General features: G+C 40.4%; 1 protein-coding gene across 1 annotated transcript in view; it reads left to right on the top strand.

The window, feature by feature from the left end:
- Window positions 1–3,178: 3,178 nt before the first annotated feature.
- Smp_125500 (hypothetical protein) overlaps window positions 3,179–14,782 on the top strand; it is a 24,308-nt gene continuing 12,704 nt past the window's right edge. Inside the window, exon 1 of the mRNA XM_018796290.1 lies at window positions 3,179–3,251. Coding sequence (XP_018650517.1) covers window positions 3,224–3,251 — 28 coding nt within the window. The 5' untranslated portion in view covers window positions 3,179–3,223. The remainder of the gene's footprint in view (window positions 3,252–14,782) is intronic.

Here is a 14,782-nt window from a genome sequence, read left to right as displayed (position 1 = left end):
AGTTAGATGGTCCCAAGTGGCAACAATCTTTATATTAAACAAAAATAAACTAAATTAGATTCTCAAGATCTGCAAAATAATACTCAAAACAAAACGGATTAACATTTTATAACATAAAACAAGCGAGCTTGCCTAGAGGAATTTATTGACTTGACTACCAGCAGCAAAGACCAAGAAAAGTAATCTGATTAAAAGTAAAGTAGCTCCCGCGTTTTGAGTAATACATTAACTGAAGAATTTCAGCACGCTAAAACTAACTTGTGCAGCTTCACAAAAAGCAGCGGAAAAAAACACAGAACGCAAGAACCAGTTGATGTACTTATCACATGTGCCCTAGTATAGCTTGCAAAAGAAGCGACTAGGTACGGCCCGACCTTTAAATCAGTCCTAATAGATCTCATATTGACCCATCATGAGGAATAAACGACTATGTATGTATCACCAAATGAGTAATGAAAATAAAATAAATTAATAAGTAAATAACTTATTATTACGGTAAGATATGACGTTATAATGAGTGTTTGTGCAGTCACAGTTTAGAGTGATGCTATAAAAGTCTCAATTAAGTGCAAAGAATAATCAGTACGTATGAGTCGTATATGAATAGTGAAGATAAAACGATTCTGGGAAGTTGATTTAAGCGTAACACAAGTTGTTGCCTCAACTACAAACTTCCTAATCTTAAGAATAATATTTATTTAGAAGGATAAAAGAGAGAAAAAAATGAGCACCTAGTGAAAGGGTCCAACCATGGAGATTGTACGGAGTGAAAATTGTTGGAGAACCTAAGGAATGTCCTAAACGCTTGTATTCCTGTATAAACGAAAAGACAAAAAGAAGAGGTAACGTTCCAGCACTATGGGGAGACAGTAATGCTTCATCACTAGTGGAGGACGACTTTGGCAAAGTCCAGGTATTCTCAAACTACTTTAGCAATGCATATACTGCAGAAACACCCTCCCCATCAGTCCATACAAATCCTTCCAACACACACTGGACAACGTGACCACTGAAGAACTAGATGTCTTTGGTCTGCTAAATAAGCTTGACATAGGCAAATCCACGTGACTCCATGAACTGCATCCTAGGTTATTGAATGAACCAGCTAACTTTGTTACGAACCCCTTAGGTATTAGCTTTAACCTATCTGTAACCCAGAGTCGTTTACCAAATTACTGGAAGGACGCCACAGTAACTTTTGTCTTCAAAACAGGTAGGAAACATAAACCTGAGAATTATCGACCCGTTGCCTAACTAGCGTGGTTGTTAAAACTTGAGAAAAGATTATTCGGAAGGACCTGTTTAGTTATGCAGGTGAAAACCGGATCCTTTCGGAAAAGAAGTATATCCTTAGATCAGGTTATTCCTGTCTCACTCACTTATTAGTGGCCCGTGAAAGCTGCTGCGCCCTTAGAGACCTAAAGTTACCTATGGACGTAGCCTAAATTGACTTCAGCAAAGCTTTTGACAAAGTCTCTCACAGCTGTCATATAAAATAACAAATGTCGGGGTTCCAGGCGATCTGTTGGTGTGGATAAAAGATTTCTTAGTTAGTTGCCAACAAAGAGTACGGGTGAACTCATAGTTGTCTAGGTGGGAAACTGAGCTTAGCGGAGTAATTCAGAGTATAGTTTGGGGGCCAGTGTTATTCCTCTTATATGTAAATGACCTTCCTCGTCTTCTGTCATCATCAGTCATGCCATATGCTGACGATGTCGGGACATGGAGGGCTATAAAAAGTAAATGTGATAACTTCGGAATCCAAAATGGCCTGGAGAAATTATCTGAATGGTCTCAAACATGGCACTTGCCAACAAGGGTACAGGTACATACACTGTGGATAACATTGAGCCACCAGTTGGCCAGACACACAATGATTTAGGAGTCGTCGTTAGCCAAAAGTTAAAGACTATTACAGACTGTCGTGCAATAGGCTGAAGACGCCACAGTTATTGTAGTTTGACAAAACCTTAACCAGCAACACCTGTGATTGAATCGTGCCCACGCAGTGTAATCAAAAGTCAGAAGCGAGGAGGTTGGAAGATATATTTGTTAGGTTATCAATATCTGGAGAAGTAACTGATTTAAACTGGCTAGCGATCGTAGGAGAAGTTGAGCACGGCGTTCTCACTTGTGATCTGGTGCGGATTCATGACGGAGCGCCTTCAGCTAGGTGAGTCCATTAAAACTGGTTTGGTCAACATTCAATGTTGAACACTTACAGAGCAATTGATTATGGGGATTTATTTACCGCTACAAGCCGCCAAATGTTTTAGAACCCTATGGTCAATACCTAGAGCTTTTAGTCATGTCGACGCTGTTGACTTTGTACATTTTGTATTCGTGCGTCCTAAACTTGATTACTGCATACAAGCGGCTAGACCCTGTTTAAAACAGGAAAGTGAGCTTTTAGAAAAGGTTCAGAGAATAGCGACTTAGCTGATTCCTGAGATAGCGAAGCTCCAGTATAATGTTCGACTAGCTAAGCTAAACCTATTCCCGCTGTCATATTGTGGAACTAGAAGTGACTTGTTTACAGTTTTTAAGTTACTTAGTGATAAATTTGCATGTGATATACCCTAATATTTCTTGTCTTCCAAAACAGGATTTACGAGGACACTCCAAAAACGTTCACAAGCTCAGAAAAAATTACTTGTCAGCTGGCCATCGGCTTTCTCATCGAATCATCAACGAGTGGAATTCATTACTTCAGCACATGGTTGAGGCTCCATCTATCGACTCTTTCAAAGGAAAGTTGGATCAGCTGAGAGACCATCATTGTTAGGACTAACATAAGCCATCAAGCCTGCTGTCCTTTCCAAGCTGAAACTGAAGCCGACCACCATTGCTTACAGAGATGACGGAAATGATAATTTCCGCTTCATTCTGATTGGTCGCTAAGGCAGCTGCTAAAATTACGAAACGGAGTTGAGTTTAATTGCAGCCCTTCGTGGAAGCGAATATTTGTAGACTTGTATGCCATCATCTAGGTGAAGTAATACAGCATTCGAAAATTTCAATCAGTAATCAAGTAGACGATGGCAAATGAAGCCACATGACCGTTACAATCTGTCAATTGCTTGATGAATCCATCATCCAATCAGATCAAAGCGCCGTTTTAAACATTACGGCAAGTCGGTAGTAAGCATATGTAATTCTGAGATCTCATTTATTTCAGCTGTGATTTAACTTCTGGATTGTTTTTTCTTTCGTGGTCTCAATAATGCAGGAGGACCAGCCGTTCAAAGTTGGTAAGTCTCAAACTTGGTTAAGTACTTGACACATGTCGTGTCACTTTTGAATTGTTTATTTTTCTTATAAATATCACTGAATACAATCAATTAAGTAACTCTGGATTTAGTAAAATGTCTGTTAGTTTGGTTTCATGCCAAACATCAAGCCACTATGCTTCCATCACAATTTCAGATTCATATTTGTGTAGTAAAGACAGGAGGCCTACGGCCTGTTATTCCTTTTCTAATATGCTTCTGTGAGTGTTTAGTCTTCTCTTGAATGAGTCATTTGAAGGTGAGGACATCACTGTTTTGGGTGTCAGGTTCCAAGAACTGATGACTCGGTGTGAAAACCTGTATGCCATGGGTATTTTGTTCGTTCTTGGCTTTTCTACTCTCCTGCTATGTCCTCTGACATGGCCCGATCTAGTAGGAAGATTACACTAATATACACTCTGTGGTTCTTGTTGTTCCCTCTTTTTTTCTTATATGCATATTATCCCTTTTCTCTTCCCATTCTCATTGTTATGTGTGGCACATATATATCTGGTGCCCCCTTTACCAATATTTATGTTTAAATAAATAAATAAATACTTGAACTCCGGCATTTTATTTCGTAGGTTTTGAGCATTCGTGTAGCACACCGTTAATTCTGTTGAGAACTTTCCCCTAGTATCTTTATGTTTGTATTGGATTCATACGGAGCTCATGTGGAAGATTTACTAAGTTATCGTCATAAAATGTGCAAAGAAAGTAGTAAATAGCGATTGTAAATACATGTATCCTACAAGAGGCTAGTCGCGGCTCGAATAGCTCAGTAGTAATGTCTATAACTCTGAAGCTGAGCGAAATGGGATCGATCTCATCGGAGGTAGTGGACTCGCGTAGAAATAGTAGTAGTTTGATTCCAGACACTGACAACTAGAGTTTATAGTATGGAACATGATGAGTTCGATTTCTTGACTTGATCAGGTTTTGAGCTATAACACAGATACCTACTGCTTATCATCGGAACTTTGTTTTAAGATCAACGGGCATCCTTTGTCATTTTACGGAGGTAACTGTTGATCACTTATAAAATTAACAGATCACATTTAATGTACAGCTAGTGAACTTGTAAATACAACCTAGTTTTTATGACGTGTTATATGTTAGATTTTTTTGAACATAAACATTGGTAAAAGTGGGCACCAATTACATATGCGCCACACAAGAACAATGAAGTTGTGAAGAGATAAACATTGTAAAGTGCATATGATGAGAAAAATCAAGAAGAATAAACGGGAGTTGGTGTGAGTGAAATAATAATAATTATCATTGTTATTATCATTATTGTGATAGAAGACACGGTTCAGTTAGCAGAAATGAAGTCAGCGAAAATTCTTTCAGTTAAAGAATTTGCGCTCATTTTTATGAAAAAAAGTAAAAGAAAGTTACAGTAAGATCGCCCCTGGTTTCTATTCTAAGCTACGTCATAATCACTAATTGTCCCAATATATAAGAAGGGGTCAAAATCATTCTGTGGTAACCATAGAGGGATTAGTTTGATTAAAATAACCTCTAAAACACTAGCCTCAATAATTATCGGACACCTAACAAAGACTTGTGAACTGCGAACGCGAGAAAATCAAACTGGCTTCATACCTGGTCGTGGCTGTATCGACCACATATTCACTATTCGTCATGTTTTAGAGCACAGACATGTTTATTGGCGTCCGACAATGATAGTTTTTCTTGACTTAAAAGTTCCATTTGTCTCTGCAGACCGAGAGGTTCTTTGGCAGTGTCTGTCGTTGAAATGTATGCCTCAAAAGTACATAGACCGTGCAAAGGCTCGCTACTCAAACATTAGCAGTCTAGTGAGAGCTTATGACGAACTGTTATTTGATTTTTCAATCTCAGGTGGTGTCCGACAAGGCTGTCCACTATCCATTTTTGTTTAACTTCATCACTTTATCATCCCCGACCGTTGCTGCTACCTTGACGTGGTGGCCGGGCTTGCCTATCGTGACAAACCAATCGAGCTATACTGGCTGGAACAATCGTTCCTCAAGGTTCTACCATGCCAGGCAGGTCGGTTGAAGAGCGGTAAGACTAAAAGCAGCAATCCCAAGGTCCGAAGGCGAAGTCGTACTGCCGACTGTACAGAGGTGTGACGGCAGTAAGGTGTTTCCTTCAGACAACCAGCATGACAGCGATGCTGCCTTCCCACAAGGAGGGGTGGGGTTAGAAAAGGTCGACCCTAAAAATGCACACCTCGCCTTATCCCACGGACTTCCGTCTCTGGCGGTAAGGTCCCAACAAGTACGGAGCTAACACGTCAAAAATCCACCACAAAAAGGCCGTGCGTGACAGGCCTCAAGCAGTTGTCCCTTGGGCACTGCGGTCACGCTCCCAGGTCGTTATGACCAACACTAATCCAACTTCCTTTTCAGGTCCCTCAAGAAATACCCTTCCACGGTGTGGGCAGCCGCGAAGTGATATTAGCCCTCATACCCGTAACAGCACACGAGACCAAGTTGGTCACTTTCAAATCCTTCCTCCTCTTAATAACTCTCTTATCTCCACGACTAACCCTTCCCACGTCCTTTTATCACCTCGCACCGCTAGGGCAAACGATTCAAGTACACGGAACGTTATTCCTGGTCTCCTGAAACCACGCTCTAAACCACATATAGGAACTTTTAATGTCCGAACATTGTGCCAAATAGGACAACAGGCCTCCTTAGCTAGGACTCCAGAATCTTACACCATCGATGTGTGCTGCGTCTCCGGAACGCGCATACAAGATCCGAGTAGTATCATTCGTTTGACCTCACCTAATCAAAATAAAGAACCATCTCGATACACGCTTCGTGTATCTGGAAACCCTGATGCTGCTTCCCATGGCCTCGCTGGAGTAGGTATAGCATTAAGTCCTAGGGCAGAACTAGCTCTTTTAGACTGGATCCCAGTAGACAGTCGTCTATGCGCTGTCCGACTAAACGGATCAGTAAGGACTCGAAAAGATAAGGAAACTCGTCGTTGCCTCTTCGTCGTCTCTGCCTACTCTCCCACTGACTGCAGCTCAGACGATATAAAAGATGAGTTTTACAGGAAACTTTCTGACCTTCTCCGAAAAGCTAGGCGTTCTGATGTAGTAATCGTGGCTGGTGACTTTAATGCTCAAGTAGGTAAACTAAGTGAAAGGGAAAGACACCTGGGTGGATCTTATGGTGTCGTGGCTCAAAGAAAAGATAATGGCGACCGTCTGTTGCAGCTGTGCTCAGATAACCGCTTATTTCTTGCAAATACTAACTTTAAGCATAAGGAAAAACATCTTTTGACCTGGCGACCCCCGAATTCGTCCCAACGTTGGACCCAACTAGATCACATCGTCATCAGCCACCGATGGAGGGGCTCGATAGAAGACTGTCGCTCATTCTGGAGCACATGTTTAGATTCAGATCATGCTCTAGTGCGTGCACGTATCTGTCTGCGTCTTACTGGACGTAAGAAAGACACTGTAGGTAAGCCTCTAAGGGTTCTACTTAATGATAGGCAAGCTAAAAAAAGTATTTCAGGAACAACTGGAAAAACAGTTGGGCAGCCATGTAAGTTGTGCCTACCCCGAGGCAGCGTGGAATGACATCCGAAAAGCTGTGGAGACAGCAGTGATACCCGCTAGTAAGGTAAACCATAAGGTTAGGGAGAAACAATGGATCTCAGCAGCATCTACCGCACTGATAGATGCTCGAAAACTCATCCCACCTGGCTCTGAACATAACGAAGAGCGGAGTCAGCTTAAGCGCAGGCTAATAAGAAGCCTACGCAATGATCGTGAACAGTGGTGGGTAGCGAAAGCAAGAGAGATGGAAAAGGCAGCGGCAATAGGTAACAGCAGACAGCTATTCAGACTTATTAAAGAAACCGGCATTAGGAACCCAACTGTTAGCGAAACTATCTCAGACAAAGATGGGCATATCATTCATTCTCAATCCAGGAGATTGGATCTATGGGCAGAACACTTTAGGGGCCAGTTCAACTGACCTTCAGCCACACTTCAGTTACCCACGATCCCCAGTCGTCCTGAATGGCAAATTGAAGTAAGTCCTCCAACTCTCTACGAGGTTGAAAAAGCTATAGAAAATCTAAAGTGAGGGAGAGCCGCAGGCCCCGACAGGTTTACCCCTGAGATTTTTAAGGATGGTGGTCCAGTACTAGCAACGAGATTGACTGAGGTCTTAGGTAGAATCTGGGAAGTGGACGTAATTCCATCTGACTGGTCCCATTCACTGACTGTGCCAGTCTATAAGAAAGGATAAAAGTCCTCCTGTGACAATCACAGAGGAATCAGTTTGACTAATATAGTGTCTAAAATATTAGCTTCAATAATACTTAGGCGCCTAACCAAAGCTCGTGAAGAGCAAACTAGAGAAAACCAGGCTGGTTTCCGACCTGGACGTGGTTGCATAGACCAGATATTCACTCTACGTCAGGTCCTAGAACATAGACATACATTCAGACGTCCCACAATAGTAGTATTCCTCGACCTTAAGGCGGCATTTGACTCAGTTGATCGTGAGGTTCTATGGCAGTGTTTGTCAGTGAAAGGAGTACCAAAGAAGTACATTAACCTCATAAAGACTCTACTCGAACACAACTGGTCGAGTTAGAGCCTATGGCGAACTGTCATCAGAATTGGTTACCTCAAGTGGTGTTCGTCAGGGCTGTCCACTCTCCCCATTCTTGTTTAACTTTGTCGTTGACATGCTTTTAGAGATATCACTTTCATCATCTCAATCTCCTGGAGCTGAACTTTTACCGGGAGATTCACTTGTTGACTTAGAATACGCCGACGACATAGTTTTATTCGGTGAAGACGCTGACAAAATGCAGAGTCTTCTGACCATTATAAGCAGCAATGCAGGCATGTTCGGCATGCGATTCTCTCCCTCGAAGTGCAAAATGTTACTTCAGGATTGGGTTGCATCGACACCTGAACTAATGATAGGGAATGAAGTAGTTGAGCGTGTTGACAGCTTCACTTATCTTGGGAGTCTCATCAGCCCTTGTGGTCTGGTGTGCGACGAAATCTCAGCACGGATACAGAAGGCTCGTCTAGCTTTCGCCAACTTGCGCCATTTATGGCGTAGGCGAGATATCCGTCTAGCAACAAAAGGACGGGTTTACTGTGCAGCAGTTCGTTCCGTCCCACTTTATGGCAGTGGAACATGGCCGATAAGAGTAGAGGATATTCGTAGGCTACTAGTATTCGATCATAGGTGTCTTCGAAGGATTGCTCGTATATCCTGGGACCACCGGGTAAGTAATGCAGTTGTTAGGAAACGGGTACTAGGTAAGGATGGCAAATCGATTGATGAAGTAGTGAAACTTCATCAGTTGAGATGGCTGGGACATGTGTTACGTATGCCCAACCACCGACTGCCCCGACGTGCAATGCTTTATGGTGTAGGAGCAGGTTGGAAGAAAGCTAGGGGCGGCCAGACCAAAACATGACATAAATCCATGAAGTCTCTGACAAGTGGACTGGGCCGTGTTGGTAGGTGTAAACTACCTGGTTGGGATTCGCGAGATGATAGCAACCGATGGTTAGAGACCTTGAATGACATGGCTCAAAATCGTTTGCAATGGCGAAGGTGCATCCACTGTTTGTGTTCTACCAAATTCTAATCTGAATTTTTCATGTCTGTATCCTTTTTCTCTTTCCAAATTTATTTCACCGTATTATACTCCTTCAATAACATCTTCAAACCTTTATCTTTCACATAATACTTATACTCTTACTACTTCTACCAATATGGGATTTGAATCGACAACTTCATCTCTGTGCTAATGTGGTATGGCAACTCGAACTGATGTACGTACGTACGAAGTTCTACGTTGTAACTGACTGACTGCTGGAAATAACGCTCTCGTCAACTGAATTGATCTACCAGGAAGTCCACCAATCGACTTAGAATACACAGATAATTTAGTCCTGTTTGGTGAAGACTCTGATAAAATTCAGTCTTTTGGTAACACTGAGCAACAATGTTAGAATATTTTGAGATATGTTTTCCCACTCTAAATGCAAGTCGTTACTCCAGGACTGGCCTTCGTCAACACCCGAACTAAGGATATGGGGTGAAGCGGTCGAACCCATCGATAACACTTGTCTTGTAAGTCTGATCAGTCCTAATGGGTCGGTGTCTGACGAAATCTCTGCACGGATTCAAAAAGCTCGTTTGGCTTTTGCCAACTTACGTCACCTATGGCGAAGGCGAGATATCCGTCTTTCAATACAGGGGACGAGTATACCGCGTGGCAGTTCGTTCTGTTCTACTTTACAATTGCAAAACGTGGTCATTGAGAATAGAAGATACGCGTAAGCTACTAGTATTTGACCACAAGTGTCTTAGAAACATTGCCAGCATCTGCTGGGATCACCGGATAAGTAATAGTGAGGTTAGACGCAGGGTATTGAGGAATGATGGTAAATCAATTGATGAAGTTGTGAATCTTCATCGACTGAGATAGTTGGGCAACATGTTACGCATACCTAAACACCGATTACCATGACGCACAATGCTGACTAGTATTGGGGATGGTTGAAAGAAAATTAGGGGCGGCCAAACCAAAACGTGGCATCAGTGCTCGAAGTCACTAACTTCTAGTCTGAGCCCTGTTGGTAGACGCAGACTACTTGGTTGAGGTCCGCGTAACTATCGTAACCAATAGTTGGAGACTGTGTGTGACATGGCTCAGAATCGATCACAATGGTGTGGGTGTATACACTCTTTGTTTTTCTTTAAACCATAAGATTAAAATTACTTTATACCTTTATTTCTTCCTGTGCTATATCCTTATATGCAATATTACCACCATTGAATCTACTATTAATTCGGTGTTCATCTTGTTTTGCTGATGAGGTATGGCAACTTCAACCGATGGATATATGTGCCTGGTCCTATGTTGTAGCTGACTGACTGGCAGACATCATCAACAGAGAGCCTGAGATAGATATCTGTCGAACTAAGTTTCCGTTCTGGATTAGCACGACAAGATAAAGGTCACAAGAGGTCTAAATAATGTAGAAGCAATAATAAGAAAACTAAACCTTCGGAATATGGACGCTTCTCTTCAACCGACTGAAACCTCTCATAAGAGTGATCTTTATAGTCTTCATTTCTGTCATCGGTCAGTGCGTAGCACTGGATAACATTCATTGTGTTCTCCTCCTTCTTTGTTTTGAAAAATGCTTTGATGATTCTGGATTCATGTCATTCCCATCCCATAAGCGCTTTTCGTGCTTCTTTGGATAGGATCAGTGCAACTCCTTGTATGGGCGTAGCACTTTCTTCTTTATGATCAGAGAGCGACAGAACCTCCCCTGAATCGAATCTTTTCTGTCCAGTTTGGGTCCAATGCCTTGCATTTATTTTGAAAACCTACAAGTTGTATCTCATCATTTCTATAGCTATTTGATTGGTCCTCCCGGTCTCTTACATTGTCCAGACATTCCATGAACCTATACTGATTATTGTTCTGGTTGCCAGAGGAGGAAAAGTCCTTAAGATTTTCGAGGGATCTCGGCTTTCATCATTAGGCGTCATAATTCTTCTAACTGAAGATCGTTCAATTCCAAGTTCAGGTAGTTTTGATTGATTTTTTTGATTAGCATTCTTTTAGCAAGGTTGTCTTTTACAGACAGTACTGGATCTGTTTTCTATCAGGATTAGTACAGCGATGCACACTGACCATGCTTCTAGTTTTCGCGATAGACCAGTCATTTAGACCTAAATAACATAGGACCTGGCACAAATTTCTATCAAACTAAGTTCAAAAATCACGTTAACTCGACGGCATGAAATTCTCAAGATGAATTCCAAAACAGTATCTGTGATAGCAATAATGATCACACATAGAAAATTTGATTCGAGATGAAAGAATTAATTAAGTGAATGAAAAATTCAAAGTAATTCCTAAAGTTGAATTCCAAGGTTAAATAAAGTATAAGTGGATCTACACTGTTGCGATTGTTCTTGCCCACAATAAACAAATTGATATATTTGTAATATCTTAATAAGTAGAAAAATTAAATTTTCTGACGTTTCGTGACTCAGTGTAAGCCACTTTGAGATTATCAAGTCAAACCTTGGCAACGATACCTAAAAACTCATTATTAATCGGATCAAATTATCCAAGTTGTTGCCCACGTTTTTTTGTCAGTTAGTAGTAATAATCGGTTAAAATTATTCATGGCGTGCATTAATAAAAAGTGAGCATTGAAGTTGGTAATAACGTTTTTAGTAGTGTGAAGTACGTTCGATTTACCTTCTGCCCTTTACTCTACGACCAATCAAAAACGTAGTCTTCTGAACGTGTGGTGAAGAGTCTACTTTCAACAAATACTGTAATTTTTCGAATTCGGTAACAGTGTTATTGTCATTACCCCAGCTGTGTTATTTCGCACATCCATTTCGAACAGCCAGGATATAATCTGACTAAAGTGATGTTTTTTTGTTGGATTTCCAACAGATCAAGAGTTTAACAAACAGTTCCAGGTGACCGAAAATTTAACAGTAATGAACCTAATTACGTTTATGTATTTGCAATGAAAATGTGAAGATTTGTAAAGTAAATTTGTATCTATTTGTCTTGACATAAAATATTTGATTAGAGTTCAGAATGAAACGATTGTTTGTGAATTCGACGAATTGCATCCTTGGTTATATTTTTTACACCTTATTTTAATACATTTGGAATACGTGAAGACCAATAACGGCTCAGACTTCCTAGTAGTGAATGGTTACACGTTCAGGAAAGAAAAAGTAATTAACAACAAGAATATCTAGAAACGTACGAAATATCGTGCGGCGAAGTTTAGGTCGCATTGTCATATGTATGAATTTATTACAAAAGAGCCGACGAAGCACAATCATGTTCCTTATAAATCTAAAGTAGATGCGAAAAAGGCAGCCAATGTGATAAAAGATCGAGCAGCTTTCCAAACAGATGCGACACATCAAATTGTGGCTACAGTGTCAACTGGTTTGTCGTACGTAGTATCAGCTCAACTCCCAGCTGATAATGTAACGAAACAGATCTTTCGACGTGTACAGCATGATAGTCAAGCTTCCTTTCCAAATCCAGGTTCTTTGAATGTACTAAATTTACCTGAATATAAGGCGATTGTGAGGAGAGAGAATTTCCTACATCATGATAGTAAGGCGGGCGACAAAAGAATTTTAATATTTTTGATATATCGGATGTTTAAAATATTTTTTATCTCTCACGTATATTACGGTAATACGTTGATAAGGCTTGCCACGTTATATCAGAACTAGGATTCACGATCCAAAATAGAGATCCAGATTAACACTGATAGTAATTTGTTCAATACAATCACAAGCAGTCACACTCAGTCGGTCCGGAGTGGAAATCAATGACAGAAAGGGAAACCACATATTTAACAGCCAGTAGGCTGTGTCTATTTGTCCACGCTCAACTACCAGTCATATTTTACTTCCACTACCATATATCAATTTTCTACGTCTTGGGATCTGGAATAGTTGAAGCAGTGTCGTCATTGATAAGCTGACAGGACATTCAAGATGTCGCCACCTTTGTTTAGTCAGCTATACACGATTCATGCTACGAGATACTGTATGATTTTTCCATTGGTTTACATTCAAATGAATGACAAAAGTATAAATTCGTATGTCTGCATATTCAACAAATTAAACGAATTGTACCAAGTTTCAAATCCATCAGGTATTATGACTGACTTTGAACACTCATCACTATCAGGATTTAGATAAATATATCCGAATGCCGTACAAGAAGGTTGTCTGTCCCATCTGAGCCAGTGTATATGGCGGATACTCCAATAAACGAATCTTCAACGATTTATATGACAAAAGAAAATTTTGCTTTGCATATTCGTCATTCGGCAGCATTAACTTTCGTACTGGTCACATACGTCACAGCTGCATTTGAGAATCTAATAGAGTCATCATTTTTACATAGGGAATGAAGAAATCAAGGTGTTAACAAATCATTTCGAAGACATTTAGATCAGGAGACCAGAAAAACGTAATGATTTCAGTGAACCAATTTTCAAAATTACACTATAGAATATCTACAATACTGTTGTGGAAAGACCTTCTTAAGACGGAAAATGCAGTGGAGGGGTTGTGTAGTGGCTTTAGTTAACTTATTGGCACCGCTCATCTAGGTGTATGGAAATCGATTAATGCTCTGAAGGAATAGATTCTAAATCAATTGAAAATCGAACAGTATGTTGCAGGAATCCAACACAGCACCTAAAAAGAAAGTGTAAGGAGGTATCAGTGCGTACCAAACTGGTCGTAGATTATGAAAACGGATCGACATAAGACTATATACACGGAAAAGCACATTAATTCTTAATTTTAAAAGGAAGTCATGTTTTTAGCACTTAAAGTTTATTCAAAATAAAATCCGCTAGACATTTCTGAAGTATTTTAGAAACATCTGTCCCAATTGTTTACCGCTTAGCTATTCGAAATAACATAACTAGTGTAATAGCAATAACAATGTTACCGAATTCGAAAAATTACAGTATTTGTTGAAAGTAGACTCTTCATCACACGTTCAGAAGACTACGTTTTTGATTGGTCGTAGAGTAAAGGGCAGAAGGTAAATCGAACGTACTTCACTCTACCAAAAACGTTATTATCACCTTCAGTGATCATTTTTTATTAATACACTCACTTCCTTTTGATGGTCGCCTGCTGTGGCCCCTTTCGAATGGATACCATGATAGTCACTGAAATTTCAACCAGATACTCTGTACCTACAAACATCGATCAGTCGAACAGCCATTGATGTCGTGGATCGATGCCACGTTTGGGTTGTTACTAGCTTTATTCCAACCTACTAAGCCAACCAATATCATACGTCTAGGTATTCGGTTGTTGTATATACGTAAGCCACCTAAATCGATGAAGATTTACAGCATAGCCAACCAATTTTCCATTTTGTTTACCTTCGGTGACTTAGATTGAATTAGATGAAAATCATAGGTAAACTGTTCGTTTCAGTTTTATTTTTGCTAAGCTTATTGATTCAGCAACAATAATGTATGTTCAATGATGGACAGTGGCTAGCAGTTGAATCAAGGACGCGCGTTTCTTCTTCTGTTCAATGAATATCCTAATTAAGAAGACAATACAATGTATATTATATATACTGTGAATAAAAAATTAAAACATACAGGATAAAACTACGACAGTCATCATCTAGAAGATACAGGTGTTGATTAATAGTTGTCTATGCAAAATACTTCGGATCCATTGGCCAGACACTATGAGAAACAACCTACTATGCGGGAGAGAACAAACCAGATTCCATCCAGTGGAGGAAGAAATCAGGAAGAAGTGCTGGAAGTGGATTGGGCACACTTTGAGGAAATCACCCAAATGCCTCACAAGGCAAGCCCTCACATAGAATCCTGAAGGTCAAAGGAGAAGAGGAAGACTAAAGAACACATTACGTCGAGAAATGGAGACAAGCATGATAAAAAT

The sequence above is a fragment of the Schistosoma mansoni genome, chromosome 2 (genome assembly GCF_000237925.1).
Source record: "Schistosoma mansoni strain Puerto Rico chromosome 2, complete genome".
Taxonomy (NCBI): Eukaryota; Metazoa; Platyhelminthes; class Trematoda; order Strigeidida; family Schistosomatidae; genus Schistosoma; species Schistosoma mansoni.
This window is presented reverse-complemented; position numbering and strand designations above follow the sequence as displayed.